Source organism: Aphelocoma coerulescens, chromosome 5 (assembly GCF_041296385.1).
Source record: "Aphelocoma coerulescens isolate FSJ_1873_10779 chromosome 5, UR_Acoe_1.0, whole genome shotgun sequence".
NCBI classification, from domain to species: domain Eukaryota; kingdom Metazoa; phylum Chordata; class Aves; order Passeriformes; family Corvidae; genus Aphelocoma; species Aphelocoma coerulescens.
The window spans coordinates 31,754,031-31,779,124 of NC_091019.1; the positions used below are offsets into that span (position 1 = coordinate 31,754,031).

Below are 25,094 nucleotides of genomic sequence, written 5' to 3' on the forward strand. Positions count from 1 at the left end.
TAGCTCCTGAAAACTGCACAGGACAAGTTCTTAGAGTGCCACTCTTTTAAAACAGAGAAAAATACAGCTAATGGGCAACCAGTATTAGCCCTGCTTCTGTCGTGTCTTTCAAAAAAGAAAGGGAATTGTAATGAGAAATCTGAGTCTGAATGATGCCTTGCAACCAGAAGGTGGGGTGAGATAAGAGGAGGTCTGTGATCTCCTGGGCTTCTTTTTTCACCATGACATTGGTCACATATGATAACACAATACCACATTAGCAGTGAGCATGACCAGCTGCAACATCAGATGCAAAGAGCAGAACTGGTTTTTCAAATAAAAGCTAAAAAAAAGAGGAAAAAATGCAAAGTAGGAACAGGAGAGTGAACAGAAGAGAGGTGACAGGAAAGATAAGGGAGCTGGCTGGTATCATTTAACAGAAAAACACAAATTCAGCCAGCTGGATTAGGCAGTAGGACTCCAAGTTTGGACTTACTGCTTCTTCTAAAGTTATACAATCAGTTCAGAAGGAGTTGCTGCAGCACAAGCACTCAGTTATCTAGCAAGTTGACAGTGGCAGATTTTGGACAGGGCATGGAACTGAAGCACAGGGTGCTTTAAAAATTCAGCACATCTGGAGGCACAGGAACACTGAGGGATAGAGATGTCCCAGTTTAGGTGACTGCCAAGCTTACACATCCTCTGTAGAAGAGCCAAAGCCTTAAGCTTGCCCTCTCCCACACCAATCTGTAAGCAAGAGATGATAAAAATTTCAATTTTCTGCGGTGCCAAAGCTTGAATATCCAGCTCCTGAGTTTGTCCTGGCCCATTTTGCACAGGAGAATGGCTACTTAATTCTGCATCAGAGTTAGGACTTGAAAGCCATTTTCTTTTTCCTGGTTTAGTTCAAATCTGAGTAAAACAGCCTTGAATTCAGATATCAAAAAGTCACAAGACATAGCCATTCATTTATGTAAAAAACTGTAAGTCAGGAGGTAGATGAGAGTGATTTGGGATTCTAAAGCAAAACCTTTTGAAGGGACTTTATAATTTCCTAGGGCCTCTGTGAAGACAGCCTCAGTCCCTGGCTTCATAGACCTAATGGCTGCTTAGGCATAGAGTGGGTGACTTCAGCAGTATTACTGCAGGGACAGAAGAGGGGCCACAAGGGAGTCAGGGTGCTCACCAACCTGGAAACGATAGAACGTCCCGTCATCTTTCAGGGTAAGGACATGGTCTGAGATCGGAAAGACATAACCCTGTGCAGCAATAAGACTTCCCAAGTGTATTGCTTCCCCTGTGAAAGAGAAAAAGCAGCAGGGATGTGTCAACAAGACATGCACTGCACTCTGCTTTCAATAGCAGCTCTGGAGATGACTCATGTGAAATCTGGTGCCCACATGCCTCTCTGTACCCACACCACATTCCTACCACCTCCAACCAAACCATGCAAAGCAGGAGTGCAGAAATCAGCCTTACAACACAGATGAAGCAGTGCTCAAATGTTTAACCCGTTAGTTTTTTATTTACAAAATGTCACACACCAGGTTCAGCTCTAGAGTATGAAATTCATTCCAAAGCACATTATCCACCACAGCTGACAGCTGACAAGATGCCTGTTCCATCAATAAACCTCTCTTGCCCCCACCAAATCCAACAAGCACCTGCAACACCAGTTCATTAGCAGGATATTTATTCATAAAGACACATCCTGACACTGTAGCATTGCCATTTGTTAGAAAAAATGTTGCAAAGGGGAGTTACAACAGTAATTGCGCTGCCCCAGCAACCTTCCCCAGTGCAGAGGCACATCTGCGCAGATTTTCAAGCAATGCCAGCTGTCAAAAGCTGCATCAGCTTTCTCAGAGTTGAAAAATCACCTGCTCGTGCATGTCCAGATAGATAATAAAGCTGTTGTCTGCAGCTGAAATTCAGATTTGCGATCTGACAGGACTCATGAGCAGGGATTTGTGTATAGGGATGCCCTGCTGGGTGATTCAACACTACCTCTATCTCTGCTTTTACATGGTGACAGTAAGGCAGCTTAAAAACTGGTAGGCGAAATTCTGGATTTTTTTTCTTTTGTGAAAAGGAAAAGAAACTTCTGGACCTGCAGATCTTTTCTTCCCTTCTCTCAATAGGTCTTCACTTGCCTAAATTATTTTGGTTTCTCTGAAGAGTGAACTATTTGGACTGTGCCCATGCACTGATCACTCTTTATGGCTGATTATCCATTTATCTATCTGCTGATTTATCTATTTGCTCTTTTTAATAAATTAAAAACCATTACCAGATTCTGTGGCCCTGGCCAAGAATGACACAGACACAATGTCATATCAGTTGTGGCTATCTTTCTTCATGCCATGAAAACCTGATGCTGCATTTGCCTGCTTAACCATACACATCCACCAACTGTTTTCTAGGAACAAAACTAAATTCAATCAGTCTTCTGTAGGTAGCAACAGTTTCACAGTCAGGCTAAAATTCCTGCAATGGCATTTCAGCGTGTTGCAGTATAAGGCATTAGACTTAATTAAGACATTGATTCTTAACTCTTTTCCTTCTCCTTCCCTCCAGTGCTTAAATCAACCATGTTCTCCTCCTGGCATCTTAGACTGCAGCAATATAGTATTTACTGGCTAATGGCACACACAATACAAATGGAGCACCTGTTTCTCCCCAGCTGTGGTCACCTTACCTGCGTCCTCAATGTTGAGGTTCTTCATAAGCCACTGCACAATATCAGAACCTTAACAAACAAACAAACAAAAATTTAAGAAAGCATTAGACACTGAGACCACAGGGTCTGAGAGCCCTAGAGAGAGATAACATTGAGATAGATACAATAGAACTGACATGAACTTAATTCCATTTTCCTTCTTATTTCCACTGAGGTTTAAGAATGTTTTTCCTTCTTGTGCCACACAGCAATTACATGGTTACTGACAGGTACTAAGTTCCATGGAGCTTTCTGTGCAACAGGAGACTTGATATATCTTAAACCAGGTATTACTCTAATGGTTCCATGTAACTGTTCTCTCTCATTTTCTTCTCTCTCACCTCAGCATATACAGAGTTAAGTTTCTCCAAGCACTAGTTAGCAAGAAGATGAAGAAGCATCTACTGGCACCTCACACCTGTAATGTGTAGATGTATAGAACTGAAACATCAGTCAAAAACAGTTAGAGGAAGGCCTTGCTCATGTCAAAGACAAGCAACGTCTTAGAGAAGGAAGTGGCATTCAGAGTGCCTGTAACCACGGCCCCTGGGAGCGGTCACCTGGTGGTGATCACGCAAACGGAATGGTGGCCGGGAGGAGTGAGCCTTTAAGGTCCACCCGGAAGTTCATTAGGTTTTCAGGGCCCATCATGTATAATGAAAGTTGTTGCTATCTCATAAAGAACATCAAATTCTCTAGGATTGATCCTTTGCATGTATACAACCTCTGTTGCTTGCATGGAGATCACAGAAGAGGAAAACTTACCACTGTTCACTAGAAACTAAGGCCTGTTACCAAAATACATCGTGGCAGGGCAGCAAAATTCAGTTAAATCACATACTCAGAAGGTTAAGCTTAAAATTAAACATAATGGTGTGTACAAATGAGCTAACTGGAGTTGTCCAAAGTCAAAGGCAATCAGCACAGACACTTGGAGGCAATTTAGCAAGTCCATACTAAGTTATAACAGCATTGAGCACAGCCTAACAATGCCATGTCTGTACATAACACCAAGCCCTTCTCAGCATACAGTCAGCATTTTCCAGAGAAATATTTGCATTCACATACGGTAAGCTAATAGCCCCAGTAACACTTCATAGAATCATAGCTTGGGCTGCAAGGCACCCTAAATATATCCAGTTCCAACTCCCCTGCCATGGGCAGGGATGCCAACCACTAGACCAGGCTGCTCAAAGCCCTATCCAACCTGGTTCAGGGCTTACTAAACAAATCCCAGAGGATCTTATTTGTGTGGAGCACTTTTGAGCTCAGACATGGATGGGACCTCAAGGGGAAGCATAACCACAATGGTTGTTCCAGAAGAACATTTTGTTTGCCACTGGCCCAGACCACCCCCATGCCCTCAGAAAATCTTAAATATAATAAAGGCCAGGAGTCACGATGTGCCACAGAGACACCAGGCACTGCCCCAGGTCCCTGCAAGTACTTGCAGGTCTGACTCTCCCATACAGGTGAAATTCCCATTAGAAATGTGAGCTCTACCCCACACAGAAGAGGACAGTAGCTCCCACTCCCCTGACAATGGAAGCAGACTCACAACACTTCAAGGAGCACCAGCAAACCTTCTTCAGTCAGGCTTCAGCAGCAGGCAGCAATATGGACCTGACCTCCCTCATCCCCCACCCCAGGCAGGTGACACAACCTACCGGTCCCCTGCAGACAGTCAGCAGAGCTTCTGAAGATCAGGGAAGCATCTGATTTCACTTAAATACTGGGCAAACAGATGTGACCAAAAAGCAGCAGCTGGGCATTCTCTCACCCTGCCTTGAAGGTATTTGTGAACCAGATACCAAAATACCAATCTCACAATCTTGTACTCTCAGCAATACAGTCATTCTCCACACCTCCCAACTTCACCTAGGAATTTCAGTTGCCACTATCCTGTTTGGAAAGTTATTCCAGAATTTTATTTTTTTTTTTGATAGATTGAACTCTTCTTGTAACTTTGCAACCTAAGTTTGTTAATGTACAATTTATGTGCATTTTATAACCCTATTATCACTGAAGGAAAATAATGATTCTTCTTCCTTGACAGCTTCTCCCGAGTGTTTCTTTAGAGGGCTGACACTTTGTCTCCCTGCCTCCATCTCATTAAACCAACCCAACTCTTCCTATGTCCTCTTAAGGTGGTCTCTCCCTATACTTTACCATTCAGCAACTTTGTAAATTTAAACCAACTTCTTTGCACTGAGCTCACCAAAACTGCAGGCAGTACCTTGCAGAGCGGCAAACCAATGCCCGTGGCAATGGTGCCAGCACTTTGTTTTCTCTACTGAAACCACCCTGTCAGATGCATCCTGAGGTCATGTCATTTATTTGTGAACAATAAATTTATTCAGAAAAATATGTACAAGTGGTCCAAAACTATCTGCTAAATGAGAAGGCATCTAGTGAACACTGCTAGCTGAATAACATATGGAGAATATGTTCAAAGCCATGTTGTTTTGACAAGTTTGTTAATAAAATACACTATTTTATAAACATGGATGTTCCCTTTTACCTTTTACAAAACAAAAATATTTTGAAGACAGAGCACAACATTTACGATTAGAAAGCTAATTCAAGAAGATTCAAACTGAAGTGCTTCTGTATTGTTAGAAACAAAACCTCACAAAATGCTGTCTTAGTTCAAGTGAAACTAGAATATTACTGGTTTTTCAGTTCATCTCCCAAACAAAAAAATCCACCATTTCTCCTGATTTTGGTCTCTAGTTACAGACTTGTAGTGATCTCTTAGGCATTGTACTGCCAAGTGACATGAGAGCTGATACCTGACAATCATCTACAGTATTGCCTCGCTTTGCTCACAGGAGGTGAAGTGCTTTCTGCACGACCCCTTTCCAGATATACAGGAATACTTAGTGCAGGATTAAGTCCCACTCCATTTTTACATAGAATGATCATGTCCCCAGCTCTAGGACACTTCTGAGGAATCTATTCAATTTCCATCAAACGACAATGAAAAGTTCAAGTAATGTTGAAAGCTGGTTCCCAAGTCTTTCTCACCCCTCATAAGAAAGGTTTAAATGGGCAGGAAGGGTTTAAAGGGGTAAGTAAACTGAAGGCACTGACTCAGCCAGAACTCCTGTGATCAGCCACTCCAGAGTATAAGCAGCACTTGAGATCAGGAATTTTAATTTGTCTCTGTTAAAAACATGAAGTCATTCCTGAATGTTGCCAAGAGCCTGGAAGATGTTGTAGCTGTTCTCCAGTTGTCCTGAGGCAGACAGATTATCTTTCTGCTGAGTTTGCTGAACCATTATTTATCACCTGCCAAGACTGATTACTCACCCTTGGGACAATGACAAGTCTTTCCTTCCTCTGTTAATTACTGTCATCGTTAATAGCCATGTCACTAATTAATATTCAATCATAATGAAAACTCTTTACTGTCATCTCCCGTAACACCTTCAATTTTTAGGGTTACTCTTAAACATTTGCTTGTGGCTGTTTCTATCACTCCAACCTACTTTTGCCCACCTCGAAATATTACTTATGCCCTTCTTCAAATGAGAAAATTCAGATTTATCCTTCTAAGACACAGTGAAGATTTGAGTGATTCCTTTATAACACTGTCCTCTGCCAGATCAAGACACAGATACCTCTATCTGTAAGTTTTCCAGAAAACATCACCTTCACCTCTCCTTTACATTAAGCCCGGTGGATGGCCCTCACACAATTCACCTTCCCAGAAAGGTATTTTCTGAGTGTTTCTCACACTTCACAAGCTCTTTCAGAGCACACCCAGGGAAAATCCTTGACTCTGACAGGTTTCCACTATATGCTACCAGGGCATTTGAAATCTTCTGAAAACAAATAGTTGGGCATGTTTTCATAATAGGAAGTGTTACTAAATTCAGGTAGAGGAACAGCTTCCCTCTTCTCTGTGCTCCTCTCTATACATCTACATTTCCTCTGAGTCAGAATGCTCAGCTCAAGGATAGCCAACATCCTTTGAACACCTATTTCCTCCTCATCTATAATGAAACGTATCTTTTTGCCTTAGGCTCTTCTTTGAAGCTGAAGTTACTTAACACCAACAGAATAGCTGTATTTCTATGTGCAAACATATTCACAATGACCACTTATCCTGCTACGTGTTTAGAGACAGACCAGCAGTTTTATATTTATTGCTATTTTCTACATTTTCTCTTACGCCTCAGTGACCCCATAATAGTAGCTGGTGTCAGCTGCTGGACATTGCCTGTCAACATGACAAATGAGTGGTCAGACACTCAAAGTTAAATGAAAAAAATTCACAAGGTGTGAAGCCATTGGCAAGATGCAGTTGGTGAGGTGAATCACCACCCCTGTATTTGATACCTTATCTACTCAACCTATGTTGTTCTACCTCTTCTAGAAAATGTAGACCCATCTATAATCAGATTTCCCCATCCTTCACATGCTGAAATGACAGAGGCAGACAGGACAACTCAACCTCCTCCAGCTATTTCTAAAGATCTGCTGCCTGGAGTGGAGTCTGTACCTCTGGTTCTGAGCAAAGCAGCCAGGACCACTGGGGTCTGCTTGTCATCCAATGGACTAAACATGTCCCTGACAAGGCCTACACCTGTACACACACATGTATACATATACAAATAAAAAAATACAAGAGTATTCCTGAAACCTCAGCAAATGTGTGCATCTTCATTTTTCTTTTTAGGCCTGATATGACAATTGCTTTTTTTGCTGTGTCCCGAGATCACAGAGCTGACAAGCACTGACAAGTGGAGCTCCACGAGTGGAGTGGGATTTGACATGAGACATCTTGTGTGGCCAGGTGAGGCACCAGTGACCAGGGACTGAAGCTTGTCCTGTCTTATAGGACTTGTTAAGCTGAGCCCTGATCACTGGATGCCATCAGCTGGTGGGGTAGGATACTTTGGATCTCGTATCATTCACAGCCTCACATGGCACTGACAGATAGTATCACTGAAGCAAGTGAGGTCTTAAAAACATTTAAAAAAACCCATCTGATCATAACATGAAAGAATGTGTTATACATACTTGTCTACAGAAGGATACAGAAGATTTTGTAGTTATTTCCTGTCTTTTTTTCAGTGTTACTGTAATATTCTGTGAACATATTTTGATGGTTTAAAAAAATATTAAGTACTTTTGCATGGCAGGGGAGTTTATTTGGTCTGATTGGGGTAGCGTTTTTTGTTTTGTTGGTTTTTTTCCATGAAAAATGTGAACTGTTCAGCTGCTTCTTAGACCTTATCTACACACTCCATGGCAAACAAGCCACGTGCCTGGCCTCTGTTGTCAATCACCTCCAAACTCACTGTCTAGACAGTCATTTGATGAAAGGGTAGAAATACGCCCCCTTCCTGTCACCTCATTCTTCAAAATAGATGAACCCATTTTAGCACCAAATTTTCCAAACAATTTGCTCCTGAACTCAGAAAAATCTTTAAATATTTCTATCAGAAAAGCAAGAGAAAAAAAAAATCACAAGCAGTTGCAATGACATAAGAATACATGCACAGGTGCACAAGCAGACACTCAAGCTGCTTTTTACGCTGCCAATCATGGCAATCACACTCTTAAATGAAAATAACGTCTTGGGTCCTTCCCCAGACTCAGTTCTGAGTCCTTGGTAAATCTAGGACAACAAGGTTAATTATCCCCACTTTTACCACTGAGCTTGCAAAAATAAACAAATCAACATCCCCCAGGATAAAGGACAAAATGGTTTCATACAAAATTTCTCAAGGCCTCTAGCACTCTGTGCTACAATTCTTCTTACACAGAGCCCCCCACTGACTCCCACAGTGATTTCAGTTAAGTTGGAAGTACAGACTACTGTTCACACTAGGGATTTAACACAAAGCGACAATTTTTATGGTAGGGGGAAAAAAAGAGGAATATCTAGGTCTCTCTTTAGTACTCTGTTACAAATATTGGGGAAGCACTTTATAAAATTTACCTACAATAAGCACATAAATAAATACCAATGCCAACTAAAAAAATATCTCAGCAGTTGACTCAGAAAACGTAGTAATTGCAGCTCTCCTTCATCAGCATGTGGTAATTGCACCACTCAGTGTCAGCAAGGAGCATCATCAAAGCTACAACAGCTTAAGGAGCATCATCAAAGCTACAACAGCTCAGAGATCCTAGCAATAGCAGTTTTCCTTTATGCTATACTCACTTTAAATCTTGTTTGTGAATTATTAACAACCATTAGCAGCAGGAGTGTTACCCATTTTTGATCAATGCTGCCAAAGTTTCTAAGGAGTCTTTTTGTTCATTGTAAACTTGAGAGTTTGAATTTACAATTTACTTTTCTTGTAATAAAAAAACTGAAAGCATAGTACTTTGTGTGAAGTAAGAACAAGGCTTAGTGGGAAAGTGGAATACATAATTTGAAGGATGGATATTTAGAAATGCAAAATCCAAATTCCTGTGTACTTTCAACCCTGTTGATACCTCCTTCTTCTGACCTGCTATTCAGAGGAACTTTTGCCTTCTCATCATATTGGTCAGGCTACTAAAGTACATGTATCTTCCACAATGCAGACCTGTAGAGGGAGATTTTCACTAGGCAGGAATCAATAAATGACATGATGGTGCAGAGCTCTGTGTGGGCTAATTCACCCAGGTAACAAAGATAAATTAGATCTTAAGATCTCAGAGATGCCACAGCCAGACTTCTTTCCTTACACAGCTGCCCATCTAAAAACAGTTCAGGTAGCTTCACAAGGCCTGAAGGGAAGTAGCAGCAGACATGCCTGAAGACATGCTGCTGGCTTGCAATACCCTCCCATAGCTGCACCTAGAAGCAGGCAGCCATGCTGAGGAGCAGAAGGATGCCACTAACTGAGAGCCCTGGATTTAAAATGACTGCTCTTCAGTGGTGTAAGTAAGGCTGAGTTAGCAAACCTCTTAGTGGATGCACAGTTAATCCCAGTGAAAGATGTCTGCCAGGACAGCTTAAACCAGGTCCTGAACTGGAAAAAAAGCGATACCAGCAAAAGGTCTTTTTCCAGTTGACCTGCCCAGCTCATAAAGGGTTTGGTGTTAAGCCAGCCTCAGTGTTGTTCTCACTGCACTTCAACGGGGCTGCGTCCCATCGGCCCAGCCCTCACACCTGACCCTCAGTGGTTTGATCCACACTGGCCTTTGCTCACACTGAGACATGCCAAACTGTGGTCTTACCACAGGGGCAGCCAGACTGATTTACTTGTGCTAAACATCGCTCACCTTGGGACTTGGAAAACCTGAGCTGCCATCGTGTCTGTGCTACCTAAAGACAGGCCTGGCATCAAAAGACACACTGGTAAACCCAAATGCACACACCCTCCAGAACCCAGGATATACCATAACCCCAGTGCAATCCCCACTGCTGTTGTTTCATTTGCTAGAATTTGGCCTAAATTAGAGATGTACTGTGTGACCTGTGCCCAAATCTTACTCTCTCCTCAAATACAACTCAGATAAAACTGCTGTTACTACAAGTACGGGACAAAATTGCAAAACAAAAAGAATTAGTGGTTCCACACTTTGTGTCATTCAAACCCATGCCTCCTGTAACACCCACAGAAGACGAGCACAATGCCTTGAGAGCCCTTACAGAGGTGTACAAGAGGCAGGAAAAGCGGTACCTTGCACTCCCAGCAGCACTAGTAACAGCACTTCGTAGTAGCATCTGAAATCACCACCTTTTACAAATCTGAACTGAGGATGTGTTGAGATGCACCTTTACACCTACAATTGATCATATATTTCCAGCTGCTTTTCAGGATGCTCTGTCTTTGCATTACTCAGACTACTGAAGTGGCTCATATAGCTTAGCAGTTTGGCTCTCTGCCATATAGTAGTTTAGGCACTGTTCCTCATGTTATCAAAATGATTTGGCAACAAAACAGCAAAGGAAGCAACTCTGAGCACTGCTGGAATCAAGGCTTTTGAAGATTCCTGTGTCAGATCTTGTTAGGGATGAAACATTTTTACTTCTATTCAATTCGTATGAACAGCCTTTAAACCACAGGCAACGTTTCTGTCATTTCAATCATATATTAATATTTTTAATAGCTGATTTTCTTCTTCAGGAAACAGGAAAATTAATAAAATGTAGAAGGCGACTGGTGTATTTCAGCATGCAACTATCAGGTCACTTCACACCACGTCCTCATTCACAAACTGAGTTTCAAAGGCTGTTACACCAAGGTCCCCCTTTCCCTCACCAGTGTTGTAACAGTTCCCTGCAAAGGTGTAAATGTCACCAAGTGGTGCAAGACAGTAAAGTGGTCTGAAAGCTGCAGCATTTTAATGATTTTGGCACAATATTTATTTACTAAGAGATCTGGCATTGTAGTACTCACCTATGCCAGATTCCTGTGAATTTCTGCAGTAGTTCTGTTTGCAAAAGTCAATTTTTAAACCTCCCACACAGCACTGGCTGCAACAGATCTCTCCCAGGATCACACACTTTTGTGTTGACTGCAGCAACATGATCACCTGTGATCTCTATTATAGAGAAGGGTAGTTACCTTCATCAAATTGTGTAAGAAAGCAACTTCCTCCTGACACATTGCTGCTTTTTTCCCCCCCTCGTGTTCTTTAGGAAAGGTTGAGAACCACACACAGTGTTTGCAGTGATGCAGTAACAGTCAAATTACCTGGGAAATTAAATGACCCAGTGTCTGTAACTCTCTTCCCTCCAGGACTTTGTTGTTCTTAAAAGAAAATAATCAATACTGTACAGCTTTTCCAGCAAAGGAAGCTTTTTCCTGCTAGGTCTTTCAATCATGTATAATGCCAGCTGCCCTGGAGTGCAGTTGGCCTCACTGTACTGGTGCAGCAGTCAATCAGGGACAATTCTCCAGCAGGATTAAGGTTGCACATGTAATTTCTTTTAGTCAAGGGTAGTACCAAATGAATTACAACTCTACAGCAATTGCTGACAATTTACTTAGTGCCATGCAAAACAAAGATACAGTATTGGCACTAACACTAGAGGCCGTATTTTAAACAGGGCTCCTTAAGCCGTGTGTTAAAGGGACTTTTACTGGCAAGGAGCAGTTGATTTTGCTGGCAACAGCTTGTTCCTGCATTTCAAATTTGGGCAGAGATATGTAACAGTGGGAGTTTTCAATGCGCAGAACAATTTAATGAGGACACTGAAGCAACCAACAAGCAAAAATCTGTTAGCCATAATTAACAAGTTCAAAATAGGTAAATTATTTGTTCTTTCTTGTATTTGATTTATTTCACAAGGTTGTGCATAATACAAGCAGTAAAAACAACAATCATAATCTCTTAAATACCTATATTTTAAAATTACATTTCCTGTCTGGTAAATCCTTCAAGTTTATTTTAACAAATAGCCTCTGAAAGTAAGAAGCATTTTGAAAAGCTGAAAGCAGCGCTGAACTACTACTATTCAGTTTAATTGAATTTAAAGTCAAAACACCATGAATCGTAGAACTGCAAAATACCTGTCTATGAATTTTAGAAAGTATTTTTGTTTTAATTCTAAGATAGAGGGAATCTAGGAAAATATTTTCCTTGTTTTATTCTTCCCTCCAAGAATTTGAAGACCAACATTTATTTAACTCCTTTTGATGTAAGTATGGGTTTGGACTTGGAAAAGTTGATGGGCTGCTCCAAAGCTGCAATGATTTCTGATGGCAACAAGTTCTGAAAGTGGGATGGGCACAGTGCTGTATTTGGTTGCTACCCAAGCACAAAGCACAGCCTTCATAAAGCCATTCACCGTGCAGTGAGGATCAGCCTTGATCAGAGCAGCTCTTTTGTTTTAGAGAGCTTTGTGGTGCAACACCTGACAGCTGTGGAACAAACCCGAAGTGCTGCTGCTTTCCTACTTCCATCCAACAGCGCCCTGGTCTGAGACCCAGCAGCTTCACTCTGGAAACCTCAAGCGTGAGAGTAAGTTCTTCACTGCCCCCACAGACTCCTGACAAACCCAGTCTGGTTTGGCTCTCTAGAAATATATCCCTGGGCACATCAGCCTCTCTGTGCACTCTGAATTCAGTCGTGTCCTGGTGAGTGTGGCAGGAACAACCTCAGACCTTACAGTGTTTCTCAGCAGGCACAGTTTGCCTGGGCAGATTTGCACAGAACAGCCTTGTAGTGCAGCAAAACACATGCGTGCTGCTTTTAGTTTCTGAATAGTAAAGCTCAAAATCCTCTCTATGTAAAGCAGAAACTTTTTCTTGGGCCAGCAACACTGTGTCCTGTAAGGTCTTAGTATTTTTATTCCTCAGAAGTTCTGGGAGACAACTCTTAAAACACTTTCAGAGAGTAGTTTCACGAGTGACTGAAGAAACTAGAAAAATGTAAATACTCTAGCAAAAAAAAAAAAAAAAAAAATCTTCCCGTAAAATAAAAAAATCTCCCGAAAAATGAAGAAAAAGCAAATACATCTCCCTGGGGCTCTGAAGGCGCGTTCGCCCCGCAGTCGCTAGGGCCGGCTCGGGTTCACGCTGCAATGCCGCGGGGCCGCGCCAGCGGGCGCTGCAGCAGCACAGACAGCGCCGGTCGCGTGTCCGAGTCCCATCGCGACCGCGGGGAGCGCACGGGGCAGTGACAGGTCCGTCCCGAGGGGCAGCCACGGACAGCCAAGGCTGGCGTGCAGGCGTGAGCACATCTGCTGGAAACCTTCTTTAGAAAGTTCCGGGTACCGACCACAGAGCCCGGACGCACCACCTGGATTTTACGGCAAAGCAACGCCTATTGCAAGGAAAACAAACCTTTCCTGGTATTACAAACCTTCTTCCAATGCTTTCAGATCATTTTCATTTCAGATCACCTTCTCATTTAAAATGCATATCGCTCCTTCCCTCGTTTCACCTTTTTTCCATCCTCTTTCCTCCTTGCCCCAAGCCCCCGACGGCAGGCTGAGATCACCCCGCATCCTCCCCGATGGCAGCCCCGAGGCCGGGTTGGGCTGCGGCAGGGGCCGGGCGGGCAGGCGGCCGGGAGGTGGTGGTGTTGCCCACGGAATGTGAGGCAGCGCCAGGGCCGGGACCGTGGGCGGGCGGAGCAGCCGCGCCCTCGCCAGCGTCTGCCCCAGGCTCAGGTATCTATCTGCCCCTAAACCCGCCCGCTGCCGGCTCCCCGGGAACTGCAGTGGGAGGCGAGGCCACTGGAAAACCAGATGGAGCGCGCACCCCTCTTGAGCGCCGCTCATCATGTTCAGATGCAGCTGATTTCGCAGGTAAGAACAGCAAACACAGACTCCAGGCGGAAAGGAGCGGGGACTGTCCTGTCCTCTCCACACCCCGGGAGACACACGGGAGAGAGAGAGAGGAACGCTGTGTCCACTGAAGTCACTCACAGGGAAGAGAAACGAGAGGAAAAGGTTCCAGGCAATCAAGACACAGAATTACAATAAACCGGTAAAATACAACAGGTCACACCATCAGGTTGTATCTGAGACCAGACATGCAAAGGCAAAGCAGGGCAATGCCTTGCTTATATTCTGCTTATTTTTCACTTTCACCCCAGGACCACGTGTTCACGAGGAACACACTCAGGTGTGGATGTCCTCTTTTTCCCCAACAAGTCATCAGCATCTCATATCAACAGTCCCCAAGAAAGACGACAACAAAGCAGACACAGCACTCAGATCGCTGTACCATTGGCCTGGGAGAGCTGCCAAGCAGTTGCCCGTCTCAGCACAGCTGGCTCACTGGCCTGCCCCCAGAATAAAGTCAGATACCCATGGAAATATTTGCAAGACAGAGTGGGGATGCTGAGCATTTTACTGTGCTATAGACTTGCTCTTTTATAAACATTTTCACTTATGTTGCACTGGGGAGGCAAAGGCAAAGCCTGAACACAAAAAGAAAACTCATATGGCTGAACATCTGTAACCTGAACTTCCTTTTTTTTCCCAGAGGAAAATAAAACATCTAAAACAGGTTAACCACTCAAAAGGGTTAAAGCCATCACCTTATGAATTAAACTGAATCAAGAGAGGGGAAGTGTAAGCAGCAAAAGACAAAGAACGTACTGAGAAATACAAGTTCTGAAGAAAAAAATTTGGAAGTATTACAGCAAATTTGTCTGCAAAGCAATGCAATAGAACAAGTAAAGAAAGTCAGATCCAAAAGAGATCATGTTAAACTGAGGGGCAAAATATTGTAAAGAATTCACTTCTGTCTAACAAGATGTTTTGTCACATAGAAGCAGGCACTAAAAATTAGATAAAAATACAGGAATCCATGGCTTTGTCTCTGTATACAGTCCCTCCTTAGGAACACAACTTAAGAGATTAATTGCTGGATTGTTCATTGTATGGTTCCCTCTGCAAAAACAAGCATGAAAATGATGTTTGGACGATGTGGGACCAGAAATCCCACTGTACAAAAAGCAAGGTAACTCACTGACACTAGATTAAGTGGAATATCAGTGAATACACATACAATTTTGCAAACACAACATCAATATCAATACAAAATACTCTTCCAAAGGTCATATAAAAAAATTACAGGTCAAATTAACTCTGACATAGCAAAGGCATCCCAAGTGGCATTACATTTTTCTATGAAATCATAAAATTACCAAGTCTGAAACCCAGAATTATACCAGAAAGGAACTGACTGTCCTCCTCCTCCACACTACTAGTAATATGTGTAGAATAACTATGGCCACACTTCACATTCCTTGGTTAAAAATTGCCAATTTTCTTCAGACAACTGCAGTCACGTCACCCTACCAGGGCAGGCTGTGCCTTCTCCCCTCCCCTTGCTGTATCCAGCATTTTGGATATTGTACCAACTGCACTGATAATGGCACTGTCACAACTTTGATGAAGCCAGTTGAAAGCATGTCAGGTCACTTTTTACAGCCATGGTATCTCACAAGCTCAGCAGATTCTGTCCAACATAGTGATTTACTCTGAAATAAACTTCTCAGCCTGTTCACACTCCATTAGCTTATGCTGCATGTACAGAGGCAAGTTAGAAGGGAGAAAGAGTAGCAGAAGTTGATGGAGAAAATATACAAAAGCAAGAGGATAAGCCTGTACAAAACAGGCCCAAGGAATAAGAACATGGATTTTGAAAACAATGACAGGTATGCAAAAATAAATTGGGCTTACAGAACTGAAATGGTCAAATGCTAATCTAAGATACGCGAACCATGCTTTCCACTGAATTCTGTCATAGTCCATACATTCACCTGCATGCAAGCCAGAAACATAAAAAGATGGAAAGCTTCTTTTCTGCTACTGGATGTACCTGGTCTTCATCGGGATATCCCAAGTTCCATTCTAGTGCATTTCTGTATGGCTTGGGAAAGACTATGTAATGTTCCTGAAGGACAAATATATGGCTGAAGAAAGTGTAGCAAGCCTTTTAGGAGAGCTGTAAAGATTAATAAATTGATGTTTACTTAACACTGTGAAAACATAAAATGCCTTTCAACTTCATAGTGTTGATCATTAATACCAATTCCTGCCCAAAAAGTCCCCCCAGTCCTACTCCCCTGTGCAGAGTCCCTGCTCAGTAAAGGCTCATTTCTGGTTCTACTTTCAAAGAGTGAAACCTGCCAGTGCTGTGCAAATTTTACTAGCACTATTTTCAGAGCAAACTACAATAGGTCCCAAGGCAGGTAACTCAGAATATTGTTTCCAACTTGAGAGAACAAATTGAAAGAGCAGTATTTACCTTCTGTCACCAGCTTACTCACAGACTGTCTTCTGCAAACATGATCAAACTACAACAAGGTCATGCAAATTTGAAACCAAGGACACAATCAATAACAGTTTCCCTTCGTGGCTCTGACCACACCTGCTGCAAAATCCAAGCAAAGGCTGCCAGACTATGGCTAAGCCAGCAATTTGCTGCCAGGAGCTGGTCTGGTGAGAGAAGAGGTTAAAGCAAGAGATATTTGCTTCCTAAAGTCATGAGGGGGTCTTTTATGCATTTAAATTTGAAAACACATAGAGAGTCATGTCACAGATGTGGAGATGACAGCCTTATTATAAAGTGCAGTACAGCATGACAAATTATTGACCTACTTCTTAAAGAAACTTGTCTCATGCCAATGACTTATCCTCATCCTTCAACACACCCTCCCAGTATCCAATATTACAAGATACAGTCAGCATCTCCAGCTTTCCCTCAATGTCCCACCAAAAATAAAAAAACCTTTCTTCAAATTACACTTATAAAAGCCCAGAACACTGGTCTGGCAAACTGACTGTGTTTCTGCCAAAGATGCTTTTGGTATTGTGACTTTAACTGTCCTTAGATTTAGACTCGGATCTTAAAAATACCTGTCTTAGCTGGTCTTGTGAGTCCAAGTCTGGAGTGTGTTCTTGTGAGGCTTTGCTGAGGCTATCGGTTCCCAGTAAAAAACAAGCATTTTATGCACATGGATCAGATTGGCATGGCAAGGTTTTGGCAGCAGGAGGGCTACACATGTGGCTTCTGTGAGAAGATGTCGGGAGCTTCCCCTGTTCCTGACAGAGCCAGCGCCTGCTGGCTCCAAGGCAGGCCTGCCACTGGCCAAGGCTGAGCCCATCAGTAGAGGTGATAGTGTCTCTGGGATAAGGTTATTAAGAGATTTGGGGTTATTTCTCATTATCCTACTCTGACTTGATTGGTAATAAATTCAATTAATTTCCCCAAGTTGAGTCTGTTTTGCCCTTGACAGTAACTGGTGAGTGATCTCTCCCTGTCCTGATCTCGACCTGTGAGACTTCTGTTATATTTTCTTTCTCCTGTCCAGCTAAGGAGGAGGAATGATGGTGCATTAGTGGACACCTGGCATCCAGCCAGGGTCAGCCTGCTACAATACATCAGTCAAAATGGACATCACAGAAACCTCCAGAAAAATACAAAAAAAGCCAACAAACTTCTAACCTCTCCCTAGTGACTGTGCACTTCATGAGTAGACCATAAACAGATCAAAAGAACACAATTTAAGATATTTATTTCAACACGGTGAAACTGTTCTCCTGCTCTTCCTGCAGCCCACGGGAAACAGAATTCTTGGCCTCCAATTGAGACAAGAAGCTGAGGGGTTGTTTAGCCTGGAGAAAAGGAGGCCCAGGGTGACCTTATCACACTCTACAATTACCTGAAAGCAGATTGTAGCAAGGTGGGGGTTGGCCTCTTCTCTCATGTAAAAAGTGATAAGGCTAGAAGATTGGATATTAGGAAAAATTTCTTCACTGACAAGGTTATCAAGCATTGGAACAGGCAGTCCAGGGAAGTGACTGAGTTACCATCTCTGGAGATATTTAAAAGACATGTGAATGGGACACTGGGAGACATGGTTTAACAGTGGGCTTGGCAGTGTTAGGTTAATGACTGGACTCAATAGTCTTAAAGATCTTTTACAACCTAAAAAATTGTATGATTCCATAAGGGAGAACAGATTTTTCCATTATTTGAAATGAAAACACAAAATAGAAAGGATGTGTTTATTTCACTACCACTTCAGATTAAGTGTGTAAAGAAACTGCTTCAGGATATGCAATCAAGTCCTGGAAGCAGAGCAGAAGAGCGTCCAGGAGGTTTACCATGGGCAACAAGAAGAAAAATTTTCAAGCACTTGCAGATGGTCAATAACTAGACAGTTGTTGGCAATGCCCATCTGAAGCACTACGGGCAGGGATGGCCAGTTAGTGCCCTTTGGGCCATGTGGCACACCAGTGATTCAAGTGGGGTTCCCACCCTGGAGGAGTCCCCTGCACAGGAGCTTCTAGATCACCTGAAGCCCTGACTGCAGGAGAAAGAGTGCCTGCACTGCCAGACTGCCATGAGGGCCAGCAATCCAGCATGGGGAAGCGGGTACCACGGGAGGCACCTCTAGCTGCTAATCACTTTTCCAACTCTTTCACTTCTGAGGCTTTTAATACAGGGTCAGGAAATTGGTGCCTTTGGCATGACCCTGTCTACCCTCTCCGCAGCACCAGAGCTGCCTTGCTAGCCTGGAAAATGCTTTGACCTGTCCCCACACCAAGCTGTCATGGCTGGGCAACAGCATCCTGGTTAAGTTCTGGTATCAGGGAAGAACAGAACTACTTCTAAATACAGACCAGTTTGACCACTAGTAAGTCCCTCCCTGAGCAGACTGAGAGCTCCATACAAACCCAAAACAGCCCCTGCCAAAGCACACACCAATGAAAACAGCCACATGTTGACAAGGCTTAATTACTTTTTTGGTATTAAAATAATGTAAGAAAAGTTGATCTGTAAAAAAAAAAAAATAATAATAGGGGCTTTTAACCTTTTAGCAGGATGGATAATTAGTGGCTATCAGGATATCAGGAATGGAGATAAGTAGGTCCCCAGCTGGCTTAGATTCAACTGCAATTTTTTCCATTAAGATCTCTTCAATTTTATCATCTGGTTATTAAATGCACATTTTTGTCTTAAACCTATTTTGAAGCAATTATATGTTTATGCTGGTTTAGAATGCTCCCTTTTATGAAACTAAATCGTTGGGTATTTGTATGCTGTCTGTAATCTGGTATTTTAAAGTAGTAATTATGAAAGCAAAACAAATGCACCTCCTTTCCTGTTTCTCCTTTTCTTCTCTCTAGTTGTTTGCATCCCTTTGCCTCCCTGAATATACAAAGACACGGACATTTCCCTCAGACTAAAACTGGGCCATGGCAGGCTAATAACCATTTGTGTTTTTGAGAACTACCCCAGACAGATTTGTTACATCTCTTGACTACAAAGGACGTCAACCCCAGACAAACGACTGACACAACAAAAAGTTGTCCTACAGACAACCTTCCTGAATTTTTAAAAAATGTACTGGACACAGTTTCAGAAATTACTTTAGAGCCTTTTGTTCCATTTTCAAAACTGAAAAGCCCTCAGGAGCCTACATCTAACCAGCTTTCGACAAGATGTATTGGCATAATGGTTAGAGACATTTTTTAATGCCAGGCTTATTTCAAGGGCATTTCAAGTGTTTCACCTTACCACACAGGTAATGGAGGAGCCTGTGCCTGGTTTCAAACATTCATCTCTTTCTTGAGCTGGCATATAGGCCCATAATAAATTCTGTAATTCATCCGATTGTTTCTTTTTGCCTTACAATTCAGCAGTCAAAATTTTGTAAAACAGTTTAAGATTTATAGGAAAACCTGGGCACATTTTTTTCTTTAGTTACGCCTTCACGTGTAAAATTTTACATTTAAAAAAACCCCCATCCGCTATGTGGGAACATTTTAGTTCGTACACAGTAAAATAAAGAGCTATATAATTCACATCAGTCTTCCAGTACTGCAGAGATTTCTTTTAAAATTACCAATTGTATATATAAAAACTGTCCCTTAAGGGTAAGTGGGTAATTTCTTTCATGAAAGTACTCAGTAATGCAACATTAAAGGGACAAAACATTCTGCAGGGCATATATTTGATTAACTGTAAACCACACACTTGGTGGATTTTTTATTTTTTGTACAGTCCAGCCGTATCTATAAATCCAAAATCTAAAAAAACCACTGAAAGCCAAACAAACAAGTTTTGTATCAAAATGCCACCATTCATCATGATCCTAAATAAGCATAAATGGCTAAAGTCACCTGTGTGACTTTAGCAGAGCTCAGAGATAAGAAAACAGGAGTGATGTAAAGCGGCAAACAAGGGTAGTAACAGGCTGAGCATGTTCAGGTGGGACGTGATGGGATAAGAAGGTTGACTAATTTCCTTGAACTGCAGAGAAAGATGAAACCTTCAAGCATGCCAAGACAGTAAGGGTGAGATATCCTGGGAGCTGAAAGTAATCAGTGCAGGACCTTCTGCACAGAGCAGTTGGCTCTCCATGGCACTAGCAGTACAAAAGCATGTTCTCAGACAGTCTCTTCAGCTAGCCAACTGGGATGGTTATTTGAATAGTATACAACAGAATACTTCATTTCGAAGGGACCTACAATGTTAATGTAGTCCAACCATTAGTCTGTATTAGGAAAGGAGCAAAGGACTGCTTTTTCCAGTCAAACACCAAAATCCATGTCTATAACAGTACACCTTTGTGTCTGTCACACTCAAGCTAAACAGTACATTATGTGTACATTTGCAGGATTTTATGTATGTCAATGTAAAATGCTGAAAATATTTAATTACATTCCAAATGACTTCCTAAAAGGCTTTTTTTCCTTACTGTGAGGTAAAACCATTTGTTCCATATAGCTGAAAAATGTAAACACAATCAAATCAGTGCAGAATGGCAAAACATCTGACTGTGACCCCCCCCACCATGTCCCTCTCAGTCCAGACAGCTGGAGACTGAGGAACATACCTCCACATGTGGTATTGCTAAACATTGCTTTTTTTCTTATATACTACCCTAGAGAGCCACTACAGGATCCATGTCCAGAGGGTTGCTGGTGGCCACTGGTTTGACACAAAGTGGGCATTCTTACTATACCACTTAGAGCCTGCCTTTTGCAGATCACATCTGCCAACTTGCTCCATGTTAGCCAAGAGTGTCACTTAAGAGAAATCTTCTGTATGCTCACATTTCAGTAGGTGAGACCAGTCCCTTCAGCAGCTGCAGGGTATGAGGAAAAAAGGCAGAAGCAGGAGAAAAGGGACACACCTGAAAAGGACATGCCCTTCTGTCCCTCCCAGCACCTACAGGGAGCTTGCAAAGATAGTGTCTTCGCCACAATGGTTCCAAGTGCAGCTGCATGCAGGGATACCCACTGTAGCCTGGCTTTGCTGGAAGCTATCCTTTCTGAAAACTTGTATCCCAACACCAGCAGGGATCCTGCAGAGTCTCGCTCACAACTGTTCTGTAGAAACCCCTCAGAATAGAGCATTTGCAGCAAGTTCCCTAAACAGATGCAGTGAGGCCCCTCTGCATGCCAAAGGCCCTTCAGCAACTTCTCACTCGAAATACGGAATTGCACTTTATCATCATTACTACAACCCTACCTGGCACCTCTGATTATTTACAGAGAGTAGGTTGTATATTATCCTGTGCCCACAAAACCTACCATGAAATTACCATTTTCATCACCAAAAGCTTAACATACGAAGCTCAAGAATAAAAAAAGGGATAAGTTTATGTAACAAAACAAAATGCAGCTGCCATTCATGTTACTGGGCGAATCTATATAGGTTTTCATTAGGACAGTGGAATTCCACAATACCTCTCCAGAAATAAAATTTGGTATGCAACAGGACAAGACAGGATGAACTGTGACACAGGCAGAAACAGGCTCAGAGACTCAGTCAAGCTGATCAGGTACTGCCAAGTGACACAGCTGAAGAGCAGATGCTACCTTCCTTTAATTTAGCAGAGCCAGCACGGTGGCTCCATGGACCCATGCAGACATGACACAAAGCATCTGCAGGTTTTACCTCTCACTGTGGCAGCATATTAATCCACCTCTCTCAGTATCATCTGCAAAGGACACCCTCCTGTTCTGCAGGGCAAACCTATGGGTTTAACAATCAGTGTTACCCAAAAGTGAAAATATGCAATGGCAGATGACTGTCACAATCAAGGCGTGATGGCTTTTCAACCTCTCCTCACATACCCCCCAAGTTCCCATTCCTGTGTGCTGTCTTGCCACACATTAGAGCATGTTGGCTTTAATCCCTGAGAAATGGGGACTATTTTCATAGACTCACAAAATGGCTTGGGTTGGAAGGGACCTTAAGATCATCTAGTTCCAATCCCACTACCATAGGCAGGGATACTCTTCACTAGGTTGCTCAGAGCCCCATCCAACCTGGCCTTGAACACCTCCAGGGAAGGGGCATCCACAGCTTCTCTGGGAAAACTGTTTACTGTGAGCCTTGCCACCCTCACAGTAAAGAATTTTTTTCCTAATATCTAATCTAAACCTACTCTGTTTTAGTTTGAGCCATTCCCTCTTGTCCTATCACAACATGCTCTTGCAGAAAGTCCCTCTCCATCCTTCTTGCAGGCTCCCTTCAGAGGTGGGCTTGAAGAAATCACAGTGGGGGAGGCCTTGCAGAATCTGTCAATGGTGGGAGGTAACACAACCACGCAAGAAGAACAGACAGGAACCAAATGGTGAACTAGGAGGAGCATCAGGATTTCTTAGTTTCAAAAGAAGCATTTTTCAAAATGGAATAGTAAGGCACCTACTGCAATACGCAGATGCAATTCTCACATAAACTGTCCCTAAAATGGGCGTTGCCTTTTCTATGAACAGAATACCCAAGAATCCCAGGAAAGAGGAGTGGGTGTTGACAAAATCAGACTTTTTTTTTTTTTTTTTTTTAACTTTCTTTCAACAGCATGGACCCTTAATGGAACAAACCATACTTTAACGAAAGTACTCTCAGAATGACAAATCTCTAGCCTGACACTGCACATGCAGTTTTTTCCTAGTCTGGTACTCTACCCCGTGACTTTTCCAGCGCTCTCACAATCTGCTCCCAAAGTGCTGTGACTAGTTTAGCTCACATAATGTGAATCCCTGTTTCAGAAAATGCCTCATGGCCTGAGACTATTTGAAGAAAACTCATCCCTGAATCTATCCAAATTGGTAACAAATCCTTTGACCACTGAAGAGAAGTAATGAAAGGGAATTTAATCTTGACATTTCTGGATTAAACAGTTGACAGGCAAGCCCTAGAGGACTCAGTGGAACAGAGGACAGCTGTTTCCAGAGCTGCACCTGAATTGACAGAGTCTAGACGTTATGAATGAGAGCTCAGCAGAGCTAAAGAAGCTTGTCACAGCAGAGGCAGGAATCCAAATTTTAATGATACAATTAAAGAATGCCAAGGCTGGTGTAAAATGCTGAGCTATTTCTACCTCAGTGTCCCTATGACTGGCCTCACACTACCGTGGGTGTAATTATATAAGATACACAATCCTTTAGTGGAAAGTGGAATTATTTAAGGAAAACAGCTGGCAAATTTAGAGCTAAGTAGGAGCACAGAAACGTCAATGCCAAACCAAGAGCATGTCAAACATGACCCAAATACCTAATTAGAAGTCATGCTCAAACCTAACTTGCACAGGGCTCCAAAAGCAGGCTGACTGACTACAGTAGAGAGGCTGCAAGAGGTACCCTCTTGAGCCTTATTCCCCTGATTGCATTAGATACAGTTCTGATCTCTCCCCCTCTTCCCCTGCTTTAATGTCACAACCCTTACAAATGTGCCAGGAACGGGAAGGGTAGAGCAGTATTACAGAATAATGATGCAAACGCCCTCAGGAAGGCATCAAGGCTGCCAAAGGGCTTCCCCCAGCACAGAGAGGCGGGTGCTCAAGGCTTCATGTCTATTCCCAGATGACCTGCTCTGAGCCAGCACTCGGCCATGGGGATTTGCTGAGCTGTGATGGGGATGTTCTCCCCCTGTCATGCTGGCTTCAGTAACACTTCTGCCTCAAGCACCTCAGCCTAATGGGCTGAGCAGGGAGCAAATGAGCAGGAAGTCATTGACAGAGATGGTGCCAAGATATGCTAACATACTTCAGGAATACCCCACAGCTGGCACAAACAGGTTCCAAAGATTCCTACAAAACTGGATGATAACTTCATGATACAGGTACTAAGGGTGCTGACTAGGAAAGATGCCTTCCTTGATCTGTTACTTGTCAACAGCAATAATTTCCTTTTACAACAAGGTAACCAACCTAGTTGATCAAGGGAAACTGATGTAATTGTTATGGATTTCAGTACACCTTTTGATACTGTCTCTCACAGGATCCTTCTGGACAAAATGTCCAGCCCACAGCTGGATAAACACACCATGTGATGGGTGAGCAACTGGCTCATGCGCCAGGCACAAAGGGTTGTAGTGAATGGGGTGACATCAGACTGGCAGCTGGTCACTAGTGGGGTTCTCCAGGGCTCCATTTTAGGGCCAATTCTTGTCAACATCTTCAAAAGCTACTTGGATGCAGGACTTGAAGGCATACTGAGTAAGTTGGCTGATGACACTAAACTGGGAGGAGTTGTTGACTCCCTTGAAGACAGGGAGGTCCTGAAGAGAGATCAGGACAAATCAGGATTTGCACAGGGCTGTGCAATCACCAGATGGACAAATTTTAACAAAGACAAGGGCTGGATTCTGCACCTGTGATGGGGCAACCCTGGATCTATGGACAGACTGGGGAGCAAGAGGCTGGAGAGCAGCACTGTGGAAAGGGACCTGGGGCTCCTGGTCTCTGGCAAGTTGGATATGAGTCAGCAGTGCCCTGGCAGCCAGGAGGGCCAACCCTGTCCTGGGGTACATCAGAACAGCTGGGCAAGGGAGGGGATTGTCCCGCTCTGCTCTGGGGTGGCCTCACCTTGAGTGCTGGGGGCAGTTCTGGGCACCACAATATAAGGATATAAAACTTATAGAGAATGTCCAAAGGAGGGCTACAGAGACTGTGAAGGGCCTTGAGGGGAAGCTCTATAAGGAGTGGTTGAGGCCACTTGGCTTCTTCGGCTGAG

General features: G+C 43.0%; 1 protein-coding gene across 9 annotated transcripts in view; it reads right to left on the reverse strand.

The window, feature by feature from the left end:
• RGS6 (regulator of G protein signaling 6) overlaps positions 1-25,094 on the reverse strand; it is a 297,223-nt gene that overhangs the window by 96,564 nt on the left and 175,565 nt on the right. For all 9 annotated transcript variants that reach the window (XM_069017516.1, XM_069017522.1, XM_069017520.1 and 6 more), the window contains 2 exons: positions 2,678-2,728; positions 1,170-1,276 (listed from right to left, as the gene is read on the reverse strand). In XM_069017516.1, coding sequence (XP_068873617.1) covers positions 1,170-1,276; positions 2,678-2,728 — 158 coding nt within the window. The remainder of the gene's footprint in view (positions 1-1,169; positions 1,277-2,677; positions 2,729-25,094) is intronic.